This window comes from Caretta caretta, chromosome 21 (assembly GCF_965140235.1).
Source record: "Caretta caretta isolate rCarCar2 chromosome 21, rCarCar1.hap1, whole genome shotgun sequence".
Lineage (NCBI taxonomy): Eukaryota > Metazoa > Chordata > Testudines > Cheloniidae > Caretta > Caretta caretta.
In genome coordinates, this window is record NC_134226.1 from 1,206,926 (window position 1) to 1,229,155 (window position 22,230).

The 22,230-nt window shown below is 44.3% G+C and overlaps 1 protein-coding gene across 2 annotated transcripts in view; it reads left to right on the forward strand.

The window, feature by feature from the left end:
• Window positions 1-21,603, forward strand: part of SYT6 (synaptotagmin 6) — a 98,964-nt gene extending 77,361 nt beyond the window's left edge. For both annotated transcript variants that reach the window (XM_048826774.2, XM_075121903.1), the window contains 4 exons: window positions 6,209-6,329; window positions 8,981-9,152; window positions 9,827-9,977; window positions 19,164-21,603. In XM_048826774.2, the coding sequence (XP_048682731.1) occupies window positions 6,209-6,329; window positions 8,981-9,152; window positions 9,827-9,977; window positions 19,164-19,235 (516 nt within the window). In that variant the 3' untranslated portion in view covers window positions 19,236-21,603. The remainder of the gene's footprint in view (window positions 1-6,208; window positions 6,330-8,980; window positions 9,153-9,826; window positions 9,978-19,163) is intronic.
• The last annotated feature ends 627 nt before the right edge of the window (window positions 21,604-22,230 follow it).

Here is a 22,230-nt window from a genome sequence, read left to right on the forward strand (position 1 = left end):
TTGGCTTTGGTGTAATTCCTAATAACCCCCTCCTGTGACTGCTGCCCACAAATGCACTTTTCTATTCTCCCAGCAAGCCCCTCCAAACTGCTCAACTGAGAGGCTGAAGGTTGGGCAAATATTGTCAAAAGAAAGTAATTTTTCCTGAATGGACTGAAAGGTGTTTGCCTGCGTCCTATGCTCCCTTCACAGCTAAGGGCTGCTCATGATACCCAGGGCTGAAGGTAGATCCCCGAAATCAATAACTCATCTTGTGGAATCAGGGGCTACACAGTAGAAGTCCTGCATGTGCTCAAAGAGAACAGGACAGTTGCAGAGTGTCTCAGAAATCTCTACCTGCTTCAACTCCGTCAAACTGAGGTGAAAGCATCACTTTGGCTGGGTCTGTTCACTTCCTTTGTGTCTGGAGGAGTCATAGCCCTGTCTTTGGCCAGGGCCGGCTCCAGGCACCAGCTTTCCAAGCAGGTGCTTGGGGCGGCATTCAGAATGGAGCGGCAGTCCGTGTCCCACGGCGGCAATTCCATGGCAGCTCCGCTGCTCTTTCGGGTGCGGTGGCAATTCGGCGGTGACTGCTTGGGGCGGCAAAATTGGTAGAGCCGCCCCTGTCTTTGGCATCAAAGTCCGTTTTCTTATAGTCTCACATAAGACACCTCAGTGCCCACGCTTGCTGTTCTCTCATACCATACCACTGCTCTTCAGAGTGAAAAACACACTCTCTTCTTCAGCTCAGATACACACAGTGGAGGGATGCCGCAAACACAGCAACCACCCCAGAGTGTGCAGCATCCCATCATGCTTTGGAAACCCACAGGTGTTTGTGCAGAGTTCCCTCTGCACCCTGCTAGTCCAGGTGGGCTTGGAGCCTCTCAGCAGGGAGACACCCATTAAATGGGATCACTACATCTCAGAACAAACCCCAGTTCTGCATTGGCACAGCTCGAGCTGGCATTCCCATCAGAGCTTCCCTGTCCATGCCAAGAATTTGAGTCGTGGTCTTTTCCACAGAAATATCCTCAGACGCTCTCTAGCTGGCTGCTGCTTGTATTCAGACACACAAGTTTCTCCATCACTCGAACAAATATCAGTGATTTTTAGAAGCAATGGACATTTATGTTTCTTTCCTGCTGCCTGCATTCAGAAGAGGGAAAAACTCAGGCCATGGCTTTCCCTTGTATGTGGTTGGTAGGGACATGAGGATTTTAAGTTAGTGAAGTCTTAAGATGCATCCATCCATCCAAAGGAAGAGGAATAGACACGGGTTCTGGAAGCCAAACTTCAAAGTTTGGCATAATCAGTACTTAGACTCTTGTCAGTCTGTACCCTGGGGATATGCCAGCTATTTGGGGCCATGCTTTATTACTCAGGGATGTACCTCCTATGTGGTGGACACTTTCCAAACACTCCAGACATGGTCCCTGCTTCAAGGAGCTCACAGTCTAGGGGAAAGTCAGCCTGAGGAAAAGCTTTCCAGGTTCATTGGCCCAGAGCAGCATCCCAAAAGCCAATGGAAACACTCAAAACAGCTTTCAGAGTAGCAGCCGTGTTAGTCTCTAAGGTGCCACAAGTACTCCTTTTCTTTTTGCGAATACAGACTAACAAATTTATTTGAGCATAAGCTTTCGTGAGCTACAGCTCACTTCATCAGATGCGGCCACTGAATGCATCTGATGAAGTGAGCTGTAGCTCACGAAAGCTTATGCTCAAATAAATTTGTTTGTCTCTAAGGTGCCCCAAGTACTCCGTTTCTTTTTACTCAAAACAGCAATTTCCTTTACAGAGCACCTCTCACTCCAGGGTTTCCCAGCACTTTGCAGGCAATAACTTATTAAGCCTCACAGCATTCCTGGTAGATGGGGCCCCATTGTATTAATGGGGAAGCAGATGTGCTCACTGTCTCAGAATTACATCTAGGAACTACCAATATGTGAAGTTTCAGAGTAACAGCCGTGTTAGTCTGTATTCGCACTCCTTTTCTTTTTGCAATATGTGAAGCTGGCTGTTGGGTCCACACCTGCTTTTAAACTAGCATCTGCAGATTTGGTGATTTACTTATACTATATTGTTTTATGGTCCGGATACGAAATTGCAGCCTCTGCTGCCTCTGAATGCCAGGCTCCAAGTCTTGAGGATACTGGTGTCATAGGAGGCAATGGCTCTGGTATGTGCTCTTCTGCCTTGTCTAGCTCTGCTGGCTCAAGTCTCTTCTCAAAAGAAGCCTTGTTTGGGTGGGGTTACAAATGAGTCTGATTTCAGAGTAGCAGACGTGTTAGTCTGTATTCGCAAAAAGAAAAGGAGTACTTGTGGCACCTTAGAGACTAACCAATTTATTTGAGCATGAGCTTTCGTGAGCTACAGCTCACTTCATCGGATGCATTATGCTCAAATAAATTGGTTAGTCTCTAAGGTGCCACAAGTACTCCTTTTCTTTTTTCAAATGAGTCTGAGCATCTGACAAACACATCCCAGTAGCTCTGTTTGTAGCCAGCTTCCCCACTGCTGATGCTTAGGCCACCTGCCCCTATGTATCAAGCTATCCACAAACCCAGCAATGCTAAGGAAAGAATGCATGCTTTTGGCAGAGCAAGCCGGGCTGGAAAGAACAACGTTTTGGAGGTCTGCATCAGTTCCCTGAGTCTCTTAATTTGCAAAGCATCTCCTCAGTTGTGAGTTTAGTATGCTCCAGTTTCACACATTACTGTACAATAAGGATGTAGTGGATCCAGAATCTCTGATTCTCTATAGCACCCAACACTTGTTGTTGCTGAAACTCTGTTTCAGCCACCAAAATCCTCTTTGTATAATATTGCCTTCCTCTCCCGGCATGAATTGTCAGCAGGGCTGGAAACTAGGAACTTCAGAGCTGCACCAGACTTCTTACTGCTTCAGCTAGAGAAACGGCTCCATTCAGAATCCCAGGCCACCATTGACCATCTGTCTGACCCCCTGTACCGCACAAGCCAGAGACCTTCCCCCACAATCCTTCTTAAAGCAGAGCTCTGAGAAAAACACCCACTCTGGATTTTAAAACTGCCTGTGATGGAGAATCCACCACAACCCTTGGTAAATTGTTCCATGGGTAATTACCCGCACTGTGAGAAACATACACCTTATTTCCAGTCTGAATCTCTGGGAGATTGAAGAGCCTATTAAATATTTGTTCCCCATACGACCGTAATCAAGGCAGCCATTAACCTCCTCTTTTTGTTAGGCTCCAGGAGCTCAATCTATTTAACTTAACACTATAAGGCATGTTTAAGTGGTAGCAGTAGTAACCTGTCGTCCTCTAGTGGCCCAGCAGTATAGCACTAGTAGAATGGCCAACATCTCCTCCTCTTGTGGCCATTCTGCCAGCGCTATACTCCTGCTCCCAAGATAACTGAACTCTTTTCAACTCTACCAACAAGTCAGTGCTGCTCCTGAAAGGAGCCAAGGCAGCAGGCTTCCTTCTGCCTCTATCCTGAGCCAGCTCCCCGCATCATCATTACTAAGGAGCAAGAGCCTTTGAAAAGCTATTTACAATCTGGAAGTTCCAAACACGATGCTCTTCAGAAATTAAATCAGAAGCATTAGGCTGTTCAAGTGCATCTCATTACCAGCATATGGGCCCCTCTCTCTCTGTTCCTCCCCCACGCCCCCCAAATACACATTGCCATGCTGTCTGGAGTTGCCAGAGCGACTACTCTCCAGTCACAAAGCCTCTCTAGCTAGGATAAAAAAGAGACCAAAACATATGGTGCCCCTTTACAAAAGAGCAGATAGACAAGGTGAGCTGACTGGCAGAGTTACTGCCTGGCAATTTCCACAGCAGAGGAAGGTTAGGTTGGAATTTTAAAGGCCAAGTGGAGGAAAGCTAAATACTCTGAGAGATGCGGGCTGCTTGTCAGCCTCTTTGCTCAGTGTTTTTTTTTTTTTTAGTCCCAGTTCCTTGTATTTGCTGAGAAACCTCATTTACCCCATCCATACTTAAAGCAACTAATGAGCTCTGTGTGCTGTGCAGGTGAGGGTTAGCTAGAAATAGCCTTTTGACCTGTTCACTTCTGGTTTCATGAGCATACAGTTAGCAAGATTTGGGTGGCTAGGTGTTAGACCTAGGGAATGAGCAGAGTCCAGTAAATGAAAGAGACGCTAGGGAAGATCTGTGATTGAATTATGATTGTCACATAGGCGGCCCTTCCCTGAGGCCCTTAGAAGCGCTATCTGCAAATGGCTAGGCTTTCCACTAGCAGCCATGAGTAATGCAGCCTGATTGCACGAGTTGATTAGAATGAACTATTCTGGTAAAACCCTCTTCTGGGAATTGGGCTCCATTGTAGAAATACTGTGTATTAGGCAGACTAATACGCTCACTGAGATCAAACCCAAGCAAAGTGTAATACTGTGATGTGCAGCTTATGTCACCTTGATGAGCAAGGTGGAGTAGTGGTGTTCTGTGGGAACCACCACCACACTGATACAGGGACAGTTCCCTGGCTCTGTGAGGAACAATGTCCCAGCTAATAGCAAGTTTGCACATGACACCCCAAAGAAATTCTCCAAATGATACAGTACTAGGGCAAGACGATATCCCAGGCCAGTGAAACCAAATTAGGAAGGCAAATGAAAATCACCTTGTGTCCCATCCAGAGGGTGCAGGAATTGTGTGGTATGTAACGCATGTTTGTAATGGCCTGCAGTCTGGTTTGGATGCTTCGTGCTTTCCAGGCTGTCTGCAATGCAGCTTCACATACATCAGTTAATGAGATTGACAAATAGCATAATGTGCCGCAGTCCTGCCCAGGATAAGCAGTGTCAAGGGTCGCTGTCATGGTGACGGGCATCTCCCCATCTGTGTGGTCAGGGCACGGATAAGGCATCAGAAGACCTGGGTTCTGTTCCCAGCTCTGCCACTGAGCTGCTGGGTGAGCTTGGGCAAATCACTTTCTCTTCCTGGGCCTCAGTTTCCCCTCCCATCCAGTGTCCGTCTTATTTGTTAAGACTGAAAGTGCCGTCTCTGACTAGATGTACGGGCAGTGCCCTGCACAATGGGGCCCTAATCTTGGCTAGGCTCTCCAGGCGCCGCTGTAATGCGGTGTACAAATACGGATAGGGTCAGAGGCTGCAGCCTAGGGTCACAGGAAGCACCTCAGCTCAGTTAGAATACAGTTTTTTAGCCAACTGAAGCTGTGCTTGGCCTGGCCTGAGATTTTTTTAATGGCTGTATAATGGCTGTCCCTTGATGTTGGGTGCTCAGCATGGGGTTTTGTACAGCGACTGGAGTCAGAAGAGATATAGCATCTGTTTTTTAAAATGGGATTTTGGAGCCGCTGACTTAAATACAATCCAGTTTGCAAGGATTCATGAAGAACAGTGACGGCTGAGCTGATAGTGTTACCTCTGCACCTCTCCCGCCCCTCCAAACGTGGGAGTCCTGTGGGTCCTGGCTCATTACACTCCATAAATGATTTAATTAGTTGGCAGGACAGATGTGGAAGGATGAGTCTGAGGAAAGGGAGGGGTCCCATCGCCACCTAGAGGAATTCTAGTGAACCTCATTCAAATGGCTGTGGAAAAGCAACATCCGGGCAGGTATTTACCACAATAAGATGAGTTGACTCCTTGAGACACTACAGATAAAACCAATGTAGGGGTCTGAGCAGTGGTTGTAGAGGGGTGGGGGAGAATGTTGACCCCTTTGTGTCAGTTAGTAAAACAGAATGAGACAGGCAAACTGACTCAGATGAAGAAAAGCCTTTGCCCAGAATTCAGACTAACTCCCCAAGTCTCTGCCCACTATCCAAAGAGGCCTGTCTACTGAAGCATTGTTGAACATTATGGTATCTGCCTTGCCTCTCACACATTGATGAGATAGAGAAACTTGGGATATGTTGCAATTTGAGCAGGAAACCGACTGGTTTCTTTTTCACAAGAAACCTGGGTTGAGCAGAGAATATTTGCAAAATTAGGATTTTTAAACAATACTGACTTCCCCAACAGATATTAACTCGGGAGAACAGGAAGCTTTTTAGTCCATGGTATCTAATTCAGGTGCACTGCTAGCATTCAAAATGCATTCCCCAGAAGTGGGTTTCTGGGGTGAGAGAGAAGTGAAGCAGTTCTGCAGAGTGAAAAAGGAAAGATGGGTAAAAGAGTCAAAAAATGCAAAGGACTGACCTTGATGCATGGCTGGTTCTTACACACTTCTAATGCTCTGTCCCCTCTTTTATTAAAGGAAAGCGTGGACCTGGGAGAGATCATGTTTTCCCTTTGTTATTTGCCAACTGCAGGTCGCCTCACCTTAACAGTCATTAAATGCAGGAATCTTAAAGCTATGGATATTACCGGCTACTCAGGTATGTGTTCATTTGCTCAAAGAGTTCGTGTCATTCCCTTTTACTTAACCCACCTGGCAGCTTGCTGGCTTTGATGCTGTGCTAGTTTGTGTTGTTTCTGAGGTGCCCTGATAAAGGGTGTGGGGTGTTTGTGTGTGCAGACAGATATGGAGCTGTACTCACAAAGCTTTAAAAATAAAACTAACTTGGAAAGCCAGCCCCAGGAGAATGAGAGGGGTGCTCGATCCTCCCAGGAGCCACGCACCACTCGGCCCAGGGAAGTGGGAACAGTTATGGTTCCTCGTTCTCTGCTGGGCATGTCGTGCTGCATCACCAGTTACAACAGTGCGGTCCTGGTGGATTGGAGCTCAGACATGTCCCTCCACTTCTCTCGGCACTCCCGGGGCCTGGGGAATGATGCAGGCACTGGCTCCAGCCGCTTTTTGCTAGCAAGGACATTCCCCTCCACCTATGGAAATTTCTGCTAGCCACTTGTTGCCAGAATCTAGACTATTTGCCTGAATAATCTGACCCATGATGAGTAAATGTGTGTGACCGGGAATTCCACTCCACGCACTGCCCTAGCACTCCAGCGTGAGAAAGTTTAATCAACTAGCAAGGTTTTGTGCGTTCATAGTTCCTAAAACCAAAATCTTGCCTGGGAACTCACCATGCACAAACACTAGTGTTTAACAAGAAAGCCAGCCAAGTTTCTTACCTGGAGGTCTAATGGAAGTACTTGAATTCTTCTGACAAACCTTTTAATAAACAGGTTTCAGAGTAACAGCCGTGTTAGTCTGTATTCGCAAAAAGAAAAGGAGTACTTGTGGCACCTTAGAGACTAACCAATTTATTTGAGCATAACGAAATCTTATGCTCAAATAAATTGGTTAATCTCTAAGGTGCCACAAATACTCCTTTTCTTTTAATAAACAGTAACACTAACTGAAGAGATCTCTGAGCACACTCAGCTCTGCTCAAATGGAACTTGCTGCAGTGTGAAATGTCTGAGAATCCCAGTTTCAGATGGAAGGCAGCTTAGTAGCTCTGCAATAACATGCTGTTTGTTTACTGGAACTTCAAAATGCATTGAGATTTCCCCAGCAGTCTACCCAGCAACCAAGCTGTGCTCGTAACTTAGAGGCACTCTGCCAAAACCAGCCACTGGTGAAGCAAGTGACGGCTACCCTACCTCCTCTTCTTCCCCCTGCCCTTTCGCACCAAGAAAAAGGGCTGTTAAATGCCACTTCTTGCTATCAGGCCCCTGATGTGACAGCCATTTATTTCCTCGCCACTTAAACAATAAACTTGTATGTGCAAGTTATGGAAACTTTCCTAGAGAATGGTCCTAGAAATAGGATATTTTTGGCTAAGATACAAAGGCATTTTGCTGTATCTAATTAGACTGTATGCTGAGTACCTGCGCTGTGTGTGTCTGTCTCTCTCTCTCTCTCTCACACACACACACACACACACAGCGCTATAGCAGCAAAAGATCTCTGTAAATTAAGTTCCACTTCATATTTTGATCTTCAAGGTGGCTGTGTTACATTTTTACTCTGTTCTACAAGTGTTTGAAGTTGTTTTTGCTTCAGGAAATGTTTTGGGGTTGCTGTATTGTCAGATGCATTTGCAGATTCAGTTCAGCTCCATTGTGCTAGGAGCCGTACAAACTGGTAGGAAGACCAGGTGGTTTCCCCAAAGAGCTGACAATGTAAAATGACAAAAACTAAACAGGGATTGAAAGCAGTGGGATGAAGGTGAAAACTGGCACACTGCTGGCTTGTTCTGTGGAACATTCCCTCCATTTGGAAATACAGTGAGGATTCTATGGTAGGCACATGGCACCTTCCTGAGGTAACTTAGACACTGATGTATCAAGGCAATGTCAGGATGAAACCTAATGGGGGAAAAAGTACAATGAAAGATTCTCCTTAAGAGACTGACAGTTACTCTGAACTGATACAGACGGCAGCTGAACTGTCTCATCGTTGCAGAGAAATGAGTCATTGCTGCTACATATCCTGTGTAGCTCATTGGCAAAATGCATGTTGGGTCCCATTCTATTAGTGGGTCCACTACAGGATAACAGTCTACTACCTCTACCAGCTTCATGGAGTTACTCCTTTAATTAAAGGGGTAGAAGGCTTTACTTTGGTGCTGAAGATCCTGGTTTCAAACCCTGATGATGACCCATGTGGGCTGAGTTTATTACACATTCACTTCCCAGTGGTGAATTGGTGAAGAGAGCAGTTCTTTTGGGGCCCCTTCTCCCCTTGGTCAAAGTAAGTAGAGTTCTGTCAGGTCAAATGTCTTATAATTATCGCTATAACCAGGGAAATTTGAATGGGGTTCTTGTTCATGCCATTCCTGCATTCTACAGAATATGGGTTTAAATAAATTTTCTTTTTGCAGCAAAAAATAACCTCCCTTGTTTAATCTGTTTGCTGCTCACTCATGTTACTGAGCCCTGAGCTACTGCTGTGGGACAGAAATTGGAATATTTGCAGGTAGAAGAAAAGGGTGGAGTTTTTTTTTTTTTAATAAATTAGCTGCGTGGAATGGCCTCTTATAAACATCCCACAGAGGTGGTGTTATGCATTGTATTTACCTCCTATAGGACAAAATGATCCTCCATAAGCAGTAGGTTTTTCCCTTCCACTCTTCCTCAGATCCGTATGTCAAGGTGTCTCTGCTCTGTGATGGGCGGAGGCTGAAAAAGAAGAAAACCACCATTAAGAAAAACACTCTTAATCCTACCTACAATGAGGCGATAATCTTTGATATTCCCCCAGAGAACATGGATCAAGTTAGCCTGCTCATCTCCGTCATGGATTATGATAGGTAGGTGGGAGCTTCTGGAGAGCAGAAAGAAGGGACAAGCCCATTCGGCCTGGTTTTCATGCTCCATTCCAAATCGCCTTGGTATTGCTGCCTGGATTACACAGCCAGTTTCTGTCAACATGCATCCCATAACGATGCATTGCAAAATGTCATGGACATTTAATGCTATGGATAATTATGTTGCTAGAAACATGAGAATAATAAACCTGATCCTTAGGTTTTAAGTAATTTTCTCCTTGGGTGAGCACAATATGCCCCATAGCTGCAGAGTGTTGAATGCATTTCATCTGAGCCATCATCCCTGTTAGAAGGCAAACCACTTCCCCCAAAGTGGCACTTATTCTCACTCCTCAGTTATCAGAACACACATCCATTGGGATCCTGTCTGTTGACCTAGTCTGGAAGTCAGCCCAACATACAGAATCCCAAAAGGCCTGTAATTGGATAAAACCATCAGCATGATTTTTATTTATATTTTGGTAGCTCCCAGAGGCCTAGCTGCAATCAGGGCCCCACTGTGCTGGGAGCAGCATACACGTTGCAAGAGATAGTAAGAGATTGTCTTAGCAGTCCACAGGAAACTTCCAGTACTTGTAAGCAGTATGGCTGTATAGGCAACGTGCACATACACTTTCTAGTCAAAATAATTATGCCACTTTCCCATTGCCTTTCAGAGTTGGTCATAATGAGATCATTGGAGGTTGCCGTGTGGGGATCAATGCCGAGGGCCTGGGCCGAGACCACTGGAACGAGATGCTGGCATACCCTCGCAAACCGATTGCACACTGGCACCCATTAGTGGAGGTGAAGAAATCCTTCAAAGAGGTGCTTGAAGTCAATTACTTCCTTTTGACTGCATGTGCCACGCATGGCTGAGCTGGTGCAAGGATTGCAAAAAGCTTCTGTTCTCAGTTGGGGAGTTTCTGAGATGGGCTGAGTGGAGCTTTTTGCTGGAGGTGGACCCCAGAGAACCAGCATCTCTGCTCTGGCTTGACATAGTTCCTTGGCTGGCAAGCAGGAGTGGAAAGGAATGGAATTTACAGATCAGGTTGTTTTTGTGGTTTTCTTTTTTTTTATCTGAGAGAACAGACAGGAAAAGGGAACACTGCTGTGATCCAGAATAAATACCCCAGGCACACCACATGTTTCTACTCTTAACTGCTCCAAACATCTTTGGAGAGCATTTTGCTGCATCTTTGTATCCCTCAGTATGGTCACTGGACTTGAAAAGGCTGGACAACTTCCTGACCATCCACAAGGTTTCCCTTTCCCTCGCTCTCCATTTCCTCCCCTTCCTCCCGCAGCCTTCTGGTCTCCTTTGCTATCTGTCTAATTTGGATGGTAAATCCCTAGAGATGCAGTTGCCAACCTGCACAGTGCCAGGCACATCAATGGCACTTTAGTGATGATAAACAAAGCTACCATTTACAGCTATGCCATGTAAAGCAATAAAGACGATAACATCCCCACGCTGGCCAGGGCCAGGACAGCCAGCGTTCCCCTCCTATGCAGCATTGCCCAATGGCTAGGTGTGGTATAAGGAGTATTTTGTTGTCCTCTGAAGTGTCAGAGATTGAGCTCTGCTGGTGGCCAGATGCTGGGCCCCATGGATCACAGCAGTGGCCTGAACCAGTATGTGTCCATTGAAACCTGGTCATCTATCACCAAGTTGCTTTAGAATACCGTAAATCAGGAGTCAGTAGTGTAAAACTGGTGCAAGTCAGACTAGAATCAGACCCAGAATCATCTCTGATATGGAATTTGTTTGACAATAGCAGTGACTTTGGGTGGTGAGCTGTGCTGTGAAATATACCACTCAGGCTAAAACTGCAGCATGTCACACACCCCCTCTGGCAGGAATATAGGAGTTATTCCTGTCTGCTGGGCTGGCATTTAGTGGCTGCTAAGTTTCAGGATAAATATGCAGTATTCAGTGATCCATTAGCCAGGAAGCTTAACCTCCTCTGCAGTATCAGTAGCAGCCACACAGCACCTGGTTCCAGCTGTCATGTCTGATGCAGGAGGATAGAATCATTTCTCCATTTGGCAGTTTGCATGATTTTATTCCATTATATTTAAGACCCAGATTGCAGTTTCAAGGCTCAGTTCCTATAAAATTTCTGGTAACAAACAAGGAAAAATTCAATTATTTACAGGAAAATTCAAAGAAACAGGCACAATATGAAACCCACTTAAAATGGAAATCAAAACCCACTGCTGGGCCACCCAAACGTTGAAAACAAAAAATCAAATGCATCATTTCACCCTAATGCTGGGCAGATCAGGGGGACAATTACGAAAGCCCAGCATCATTGAGTCCTGTATTCTTGCCACAACCCACTACACACAGCCAGCAAGCAAATGGTCCCTTTTCATAGATGCTAAGGTCAGAAGGGACCATTATGATCATCTAGTCTGACCTCCTGCACAACACAGGCCACAGAATCTCACCCACTCCTGCGAAAAACCTATCAGCTATGTCTGAGCTATTGAAGTCCTCAAATCGTGGTTTAAAGACTTCAAGGAGCAAGAGAATCCTCCAGCAAGTGACCCGTGCCCCATGCTACAGAGGAAGGTGAAAAACCTCCAGGGCCTCTTCCAATCTGCCCTGGAGGAAATTCCTTCCCGACCCCAAATATGGCGATCAGCTGAACCCTGAGCATGTGGGCAAGATTCACCAGCCAGATACCCAGGAAAGAATTTTCTGTAGTAACTCAGATCCCACCCCATCTAACATCCAATCACAGGCCATTGGGCCTATTTACCATGAATATTTAAAGATCAATTAATTACCAAAATCATGTTATCCCATCATACCATCTCTTATTTGTGTTTATTTTTTAGCCCGCCTGTGTGCAACTCTTTTGTACACAGACATATCTAAAAACCAAATAACAAAACACAACAAAAAAACCTACCAGAGTCCCAAGCAGCAATTACTGGGGAAATGTTTTTTCTATTGCACTAAATATAGATAGTCTTGTAAGAGCGTTTAGGGTCAAGGTGTCTTTAATCTCCCTCTGAGCATAAAAATAGCTCTGCTGCCCCCCTGCTGGATCTGCCGATCACTTTCCTATTGAGGATTCTCAGGAGGTCAGGACACAATCCCTGTGTAAAACAGATGGGTAAGGTTGTTAAAATGCCTTGATGAATTAGCTGCTTCATCCCTGCACATCCCCCTCCTCCTCCTGCTCCTTAATGGTCTGTTGTGTGGTGTTGGGCATCACCCACTGTCATGTTCACAGACGTCAATTCACAGAAAACAAGGTGGGTGGCAAATGAAAGGTTTCTCCTATAAATGCTGGGTATCTTGTTCCCAGAGCTTGTCAGCAAGTGTGCCTTTTCAGATCTTGTGTGTGCAGCTGAGCTTTCCAACAAGGGAGCTGATTGGCTCTATTCTCATGATGTACAGTCTTAGCAAAGCTGATGACTCAAATCTTTGGTCACACTTCTCAAGACAGAGGCACTTGTTTGAGATGTCCCTATCCAGTGTACTCGGTACGCATCACCTGCATCGAAAGATCCTCTGGTGAAAACACCTAGGTAGTGACAGGTTTCAGAGGAACAGCCGTGTTAGTCTGTATTCGCAAAAAGAAAAGGAGTACTTGTGGCACCTTAGAGACTAACCAATTTATTTGAGCATGAGCTTTCGTGAGCCACAGCTCACTTCATCAGATGTTTACCGTGGAAACTGCAGCAGACTTTATATACACACAGAAATCTCTGTCAAGCTTTCTTACAACTACAATACCCACCTGCAGAAGTAAAGAAACAGATTGATAGAGCCAGAAGAGTTCCCAGAAGTTACCTACTACAGGACAGGCCTAACAAAGAAAATAACAGAACGCCACTAGCGGTCACCTTCAGCCCCCAACTAAAACCCCTCCAACGCATTATTAAGGATCTACAACCTATCCTAAAGGATGACCCAACACTCTCACAAGTCTTGGGAGACAGGCCAGTCCTTGCCTACAGACAGCCCCGCAACCTGAAGCAAATACTCACCAACAACCACATACCACACAACAGAACCACTAACCCAGGAACTTATCCTTGCAACAAAGCCCGTTGCCAATTGTGCCCACATATCTATTCAGGGGACACCATCACAGGGCCTAATAACATCAGCCACACTATCAGAGGCTCGTTCACCTGCACATCCACCAATGTGATATATGCCATCATGTGCCAGCAATGCCCCTCTGCCATGTACATTGGTCAAACTGGACAGTCTCTACGTAAAAGAATAAATGGACACAAATCAGATGTCAAGAATTATAACATTCATAAACCAGTCGGAGAACACTTCAATCTCTCTGGTCACGCAATCACAGACATGAAGGTCGCTATCTTAAAACAAAAAAACTTCAAATCCAGACTCCAGCGAGAAACTGCTGAATTGGAATTCATTTGCAAATTGGATACTATTAATTTAGGCTTAAATAGAGACTGGGAGTGGCTAAGTCATTATGCAAGGTAGCCTGTTTCTTCTTGTTTTTTCCTACCCCCCCCCCCCAGATGTTCTGGTTTAACTTGGATTTAAACTTGGAGAGTGGTCAGTTTAGATGAGCTATTACCAGCAGGAGAGTGAGTTTGTGTGTGTATGGGGGTGTGGGGGGGATGTGAGAAAACCTTGATCTATGCAGGAAATAGCCCGACTTGATTATGCAAAGAGTTGTCACTTTGGATGGGCTAGCACCAGCAGGAGAGGGAATTTGTGTGGGGGGTGGAGGGTGAGAAAACCTGGATTTGTGCTGGAAATGGCCCACCTGTTGATCATTTTAGATAAGCTATTACCAGCAGGACAGTGGGGTGGGAGGAGGTATTGTTTCATATTCTCTGTGTGTATATAAAGTCTGCTGCAGTTTCCACGGTAAACATCTGATGAAGTGAGCTGTAGCTCACGAAAGCTCATGCTCAAATAAATTGGTTAGTCTCTAAGGTGCCACAAGTACTCCTTTTCTTTTTGCGAATACAGACTAACACGGCTGTTCATCTGAAACAGAAATCATGAAACAATACCTCCTCCCACCCCACTGTCCTGCTGGTAATAGCTTATCTAAAGTGATCAACAAGTGGGCCATTTCCAGCACAAATCCAGGTTTTCTCACCCTCCACCCCCCCACACAAATTCACTCTCCTGCTGGTGCTAGCCCATCCAAAGTGACAACTCTTTACATAATCAAGTCGGGCTATTTCCTGCATAGATCAAGGTTTTCTCACATCCCCCCCACCCCCATACACACACAAACTCACTCTCCTGCTGGTAATAGCTCATCTAAACTGACCACTCTCCAGGTTTAAATCCAAGTTAAACCAGAACATCTGGGGGGGGGGAGGAAAAAACAAGAGGAAACAGGCTACCTTGCATAATGACTTAGCCACTCCCAGTCTCTATTTAAGCCTAAATTAATAGTATCCAATTTGCAAATGAATTCCAATTCAGCAGTTTCTCGCTGGAGTCTGGATTTGAAGTTTTTTTGTTTTAAGATAGCGACCTTCATGTCTGTGATTGCGTGACCAGAGAGATTGAAGTGTTCTCCGACTGGTTTATGAATGTTATAATTCTTGACATCTGATTTGTGTCCATTTATTCTTTTACGTAGAGACTGTCCAGTTTGACCAATGTACATGGCAGAGGGTAGTGTGAATTGTCACAATGAAGCAGCCACTGTCTCCCCTTCCTGCCCTCTGGGGTTGGGTGAGCTTACTTTGCATTATTGTGGGGAACAGTAATAACCAGGGTATTCAGGGCAATGTCTCTATTAGGAAGCTTCCATTAGAATAAGCAAGTTCTGGATTTCCTTCTCTCCGTCCACCACATGTGTTCCCTCTGAATATGAGGAATATCAACAACTTTAGAAAGAAATGGAACAATCTGTCATGTGACAGTTTCTTTCCAAATGCAGACCTGGATCTTAAGTCAAAAGCAAGGAAACCAATTTGAATTTTTTTTTAAGTGATCTAAATTGTAAAACAGAAAATTGTGTCAACCTGGGGGAATTTGAAGTGACTTATGCCATTCAGTTCTGTACGTCTTTCCTCTCCTCCTCTCAGATAAAGCTCCCGGCCATCTCATCTTCCTTTCCCAATTTGACTGCACATGTGCAAACTGAAGAGCAATGTAGAATTCCTTGCTAATTGTTATACGTTCTCTAATCTGCACTCAACTAATGCCTATTTTGTGGGGAGGGGGAAGAAATCTGTCTAAAAGGTGCTCCTGTCACACTCTGGACTTGGAATAAGATCACAGACCTCAAATAAATCAGAAAAAGACATTCCTTGCTAGGAAGGACTTTCTTTAATGAAATGAACTTGTCCCTCCCCCAGGTTTCCTCTCCTCCAAGGCTGCTGCTGCCCATCCCTGTACAGTTCCAGTTGCTGGTGTGTGTTCCAGACACAACACTGCACTATGGCTTCTCAGTGGCAATCTTCCAGAGTTGTGTAAAACCTGGATTTCTCTTCCAGGGACTTCTTGCCTTCCCATTGGCATTTCCTGACTATTCAACAAGAGGAACCTGTGTGCTGCATGGCCTGGTTCCTCCAGCCATTGCATCAGTCTTACACGGATGGCTCCTGCAGGAATAGCACTGGAGTAGTAAAATGGTGAATCAGGCCTGAGTCTGCATGAGCCAAGTCCTTGCTCTCCCTTTCCCTCTTTCATGGCGATGATCTCCAATGAACCACGGTCAATAGCCACAGCTCCGTTCACTCTTGTCTTGCTGCCAGTAAGTGAGAAGCTTGCACTTCTTTGGTGACTTTCTTCGAAGGATTTCAAAGCACTTTAAAGTAATTAATTAATTACAGGCCCCTATTAGGTAAGGAAGTGTTATTCCCCCTTTCTTTGAATGAGCACAGACCGATTAAGGGGCTTGTCCACATTCACACCAACTTCAATAGAGCTGGTCATGGAACCCAGGAATCCTGCTTTCCAGTGCCTTGCACTAATTGGTACCTAACACACGCTTCCTACAATCATCAGCACACGGCTAAAGAACCAACAGGCTGATCCAGGACAATTCAGCATCTGATGAGTTTCCCCTTGCAGTACTAGGTATGCTTCAGCCATTCCAATTACTTTATCATGCCTTGCTGTCTCCCTCAAAATACTTCCTGACATCAGTCAGTCAGGATCTTTAACTGCCATGTTTACAGGAAGAGATTTTTAAAAATCAGAGTATTTTTAGGAACATTAAAGGAAACAGTGAAAAGTGGAGATTTGTCTCTGTCTCGGAGCACCTAATATCACCAGCCCAGTATAAAATGCGTCTCCAATGTTACGAGGCAGTTTTAACATTCAGCACTTGGGCATTTATTTGTTTTTAAACTTTTTTCTGGAGAAATAATTTAACTTCACTGGGAGCAGGATCTAGTCCATAATGAAGGATAACTGCTCATCTTTAATGATATGCAAAGCCAATCTCCTCTAGTCCTTTGAGTCCATCTGGCCTTCCAAGAACTGACACTTCCCTGGCTGTTACAGAAAGAATGGCTCACTTCTCTAATTAAGAGAAGGGAAAATTATCCTGAGGTTTCTCAAGACACATAGGTCACTTGACCTGGTCTCACTAGAGCTTCCTTCACTGTTAAGAATAGATAACATTATCAATGTAAAAGCAGGAGAAATGCTGCAATGGCACATCCTAAACTCTACCAAGAGCTTATTTCTGGAGTAATTTCTGATGTCCCATCTTTTTGGAGGCAATTCTACCATTGAGATTACATCTGCATTGTGCTTTCCTCTGGGGCTTTAGGTTGTAGTGAGCAGAATGCCTTTATTACCTTAAGGTACCCTAGGTCTGAGAGACCATTCTTGGTTCTTAACGCAGTACTTTCTGCTGACCTTTAATTAAATGCCCACTCTGCTGTGTAGTGGATTGCTTTGGAAATGAAAAGGTCTGTCCTCTTTGAGGAGAAGAAGTAAATGCCAACCCTTAACCCCCCAGTTCTGCCCCCTGCCTCCCCAGCATGAGTATTTGTACAGATAAGTCATGAAAGCAGGTCTGCTGCTGGCATAATGTTAGCTTTACATTAATTTGAGTGTACCCTGCAAAGGCAGAGCTGAGCCAAGATGGGCAATGGCCAGCACACCTTCCCCTGTGACTTGCTCAGCACTGACTGGAGACCTCACAATCCGGCCAGGCATATCTGTGCATTAGCACATCCGATCCTCTTGGGCAGATGGACTGTGCCCATTGCAAAGAACATGGGGAGTCCTGAGAAACTTCCCCCATACAAGGAACCAGCCCAAGGCCTATGCAACCCTGATGTCCCACTTGCAGCCCTCTGGCTTTGAGTAAATGACTCTTACATGGAAGCAGGATTTTTTGACTATTTTTCTCTCTGGTTGGTCACTATCATGTTCCCACCACCATGCCTTTTCCCCATGCTGACTCATTCTTCTCACTAATGGGCCTGGGCCAAAGCAAGCATTTATTTTCTGAAGTGAAAAACGGGGAAAGAATTAATGAGAACTCTTACAGGCCAGCGAGTGTATTCAGATAGCATGTCTTAAACAGGATCTTTGGAGCCAGCCATCCTACACAAAGGAGATTACATAGCTCTGATCTGCCATCCTGTGCTGGTGGCATAACAGAGTACAGGAGAGAACTGCACGTGGAAGGGACAGTACCTCCAAGGTAGCAAGTGATGGGTGAAAGGCCTGATTGGCCACTGCTTTGCACCTCGGATCACCATATATACCTGTGCAAAGTGGGTGTTAAATGAAACTGAATCCGAATTCTCCACCCATACATACTTGTCATGGCATTTTCCACCCACTTTACATGGAATGAATTACTAGACCATCAGAGGCCAAAGCTGCAATGACATCACGTGGACATGAGAGCCACAACCAGGTATGGAACCACATTTGTTTCTCTATGGCAGTAAACCCAGCCACTTGCAAGGTTTATACTGGGTTGGGGGAGCAATTACTCTGGAACTTATTATCACAGTTATTCTGAGAGTTTAAGTGAGTAACTGCACCTCTCAGATCCTACTGGGCAAGTTGATTTTCCCCAGGGTCCTGTGTATGCTTTCCATGGCACAGGGTGATTTACGTGCATGGATGATGGTTGAGAGCATTGGTCCTCCTAAACAGTGTAACATTCACGTTGCACGTTTGGACTGGAACAGGGAAACCCTGTGGCAAAGCCAGTCGGTGGTGTGACTTTTGCCTGGATTCATTCATTTGCAGTGATTTGGTGCAAATCAGCTGGTGAATTTTCTCTTATGTGAACTTCATGCACTTTGAGCTCTAATATTTACATGCAAAGATTTTTGCTGGCTCAGGAGAGGGAAGATTTGGTTTGGGGTGGACAACACTGCAACAGGAGCCAGGAGCAGGTGCAGTGTGAAATACCATGTTCCCTGCAGTCTTTGGGTGATACATGTAGTTTGTCATTCGCATTCAATAAAATGAGAGAGAGAAAGAGACTGGCAAGACGTCAAAAGCTCGAGTGATACTGGTTTTAAACTACACTAATAGCTCAAAGACAAATTGCTAATAATTTATGGTCTGAAGTCCCTGACAATGAAGTGTTTACTACATACTAACCTATCCATCCATCCCCAGTCTGATCTGATTTTCAATTTGAAAAGTGGCTCCGGCACTGGGTCCTGTGGAGTCTCATTATTTCTCTGTGCTGCAGTGATTTAATTCACTTTGCTGTCGTTCAGTATTACCAAAAAAAAAAAAAAAAAAAAGTTGCATGGTAAAATGGGAAGCAGCGGGAGGGCAAAACTTTCTCCAGCTAAGGAGCATGGGCATGATTTAGCTGATGCTCAGTCTCTGCACCGGGGTTCAGGATTAAAAAAGTAATAAAACGCACTGGCAACCTCCCATAGGTGGTGTCAGGCAGGTATGGCTGCCACCAATGAGGTCTTAATGACCAAGTGATGGAAGTAGACAATCATAGGCTAAACCTAATTCAGCAGCAGATGAGACTGTGGAAAGTAAGACTGTGATCGTGACAAGGGAAATAACGTGCTGCTTTTCTCTCCCATCAGTGGCAAGGCCGAGCAGCAAGCTTCGACAGCCAAGGCTCATGTCCATCTCCTAAGCCACCTCCCACACCATGAGCCACTGAAGCAGTGGATTAGAATGGAACTAAACAAAGTTATTTTGCACTTGTCCTACAGTCTGAACAACTTGTTGCTGAGTGGCAACAGTGAGGCGTTCCAGGCCTAGTTGTTCCAACGTAGGTAAAGGCAGAAGAAACACTTTGTGGTCAAATTTGTCTTGGTCTGTTATGTCTCCCAAGATGATGTTTGTGGTTTACATTTTATGGATCTGCTGCCCGAGGAAGAAGATGGAATAAAACATGAGCTGGGAGGTTGGTCTGTAAAATAATGTGTAAAATGCTGGACCAGTAACAGAGACCTTCTCAGCCTATCTGCACACCGATGACATGCCCCAGGGAAGAGGCATGGGGAGAAGCATGCTGCTGCATTTTCTGACTGATTGGAACCGTATAAATAGAAGCCTTGATTAGACTTCATGTGACCAGCTCTTTATTATTGTGATCAATCTGAATTCAGCCACATGTTTACAGGTTTCTTATTCACGTAGAAATGTTCATGAGCCTTTCAAAGTTTGTGCCGTGTGTACCCCAAACTTCCTTCTGTGATGTATTGAAGATTTGTTGATTCCTCAGGGAAAATGATCCATTTTCTGTATTCTCACTAGGGCCATTTGCATGAACACAGTTATAGATCATAGAATATCAGGATTGGAAGGGACCTCAGGATGTCAATCTGGTCCAACCCCCTCCTCAAAGTAGGACCAATCCCCAATTTTTGCCCCAGATCCCTAAATGGCCTCCTCAAGGATTGAACTCACAACCCTGGGTTTAGTAGGCCAATGCTCAAACCACTGAGCTATCCGTTCCCCCCGACCCCTGTCTGCTACTGCTGCTTGTTCCTCTGTGACGTCACTTGTCTGATGCGGAGTGAAGAGTACTGTGTTGACACAAGCAGGGTTCTGATGTGAGGTGGGAAATGGGCTATAGGAGCAGGTGAAAGTCTTGCATAAACACTAGATCTTTATTTTTATAAATGATCCTTAGCAGTACAGCGTGAGAGAATACAGGGGAGCACAAAAAATATAAACAAGTTTTTTTTTAATTTTTAAAGCTTTAAATTAGGGCTGTCAAACAATTTTTAAAAAATCACAATTCATCATGAGATTTTTTTTAAAAAAAGTTGTGATTAATCGTAATTTTAATTGCACTGTTAAACAATACTAGAATCCATGCTGAATTTCAATTGGTAAGCATGTCCTCTGGAATGGTGGTGGAAGCACGAACGGGTATACAAATGTTTAGCATATCAAGCACGTAAATATCTTGCAACGTCAGCTACAACAGTGCCATGCAAACGCCTGTTCTCACTTTCTGGTGACAATGCTGCCCGCTTCTTATTGACAATATCTCCTGTAAATGTAAACAAGCTTGTTTGTTTTAGCGATTGGCTGAAAAAGAAGTAGGACTGAGTAGACTTGTAGGCTCTGAAGTTTTACATTGTTTTTGTTTTTGAGAGCAGTTATGTAACATTTCTATATTTGTAAGTTGCACTTTCATAATAGATTACATTACACTACTTGTATGAGGTAAACTGAAAAATACTTTTGTTTCATTTTTAATGTAATATTAAAATGAGCACTGTACACTTTGTATTCCATGTTGTAATTATATAAATATATTTGGAAATGTAGAAAAACATCAAAAATATTTATAATAAATTGATATTTATTGTTTAAATTTAACAGTGTGATTAAAACTGTGATTAATTAGAGGTTTTTTATTGTAGCTAATTTTGTGTTAATCTCTTGATTTAATTGACAGCCCTACTTTAAATTTTTCCATAAATTGTAAGCAGCTACTTAATAAGAGAAGTGTCTAAAATCTCAAACCAAGGTAAAAGTCTGTTGTGAATAATGAATGGTTGCTAATGCCACTACCTGCAAGATCCAGAAAATGATGTTACCACATCTCAATGTACCAGGTTTTTGAATCCTACAAAGTCAGCTGGTATTTATCAGCAAATGGACTTTTTGAGACTTTTAATCTTGGACTTCTGTTCTCTAAGTTGCTAAATACATTAGTGTTTGTTTCACTGATATTAAACAATTTTGGGCAGTCATCCCCTTCCTCTCTAATCACCAATGTACAGGTACGGTGACTCAGGTTAGCAAGCACCTGAGCCAGCAATCAGTTTCCAGCTCAGCCTCATTTCCCCTAAATGTCACACCATGCACTAGTCTATACTGTGCATCATGATTGACTGATCTGAATGTTCTAGACTTGTATGTATATCTTTGCTGGGTGAGAGGAGGAAGCCTTTGTTCGGTGAAGCACAAATACCTAACTTCTCACTAGACTTTGTATCTTAATACTCTGTGTGCCACATGCTAAAGGAGCAGAAACTCAATAAAAGATTTGATTTGTAATGCCTGTTTTACTGGCCTAAATGCTTGTTTCTCTTGGGAAAGTAGTGACTGTGTCTATCCATGTCCAGATGTTCAGCCAATCAGACCACACACACAAAGACCCCTATGTGACTTTAAATTTGAGTGAAGACACCCTGCTGAAAATGAGACAATCCAATGATATTGGCAGTGGTGGTGTAGCCGTGTTGGTCCCAGGATGTTATGAAGACCGGAGGGGAGGTCAGATCTTTTATTGGCCCATCTAATGGTGAAAGAAGAGCTTGAAAATATTTCTCTTTCACCAACAGATGTTGGCCCAATAAAACATATTACTTTGCAGTCCACTGCTACGTACACTTTGTTTTAAAAAGAGAAGTGAAAGTGCAGGGAAGGTGCAGAATTAGGTGTGGTGATTGGTGCTATAGCTTATACCGCCCAGGTGGTATCCTACAAACACCTTCTGGACAGTATATCCTTTCCTGTAGTGTCCTGTGTCTTCTAGTAGGAAAAAGCTTTAATAGGTCAAAATAAAAGGAGTACTTGTGGCACCTTAGAGACTAACCAATTTATTTGAGCATGAGCTTTCGTGAGCTACAGCTCACTTCATCGGATGCATACCGTGGAAACTGCAGCAGACTTTATATATAC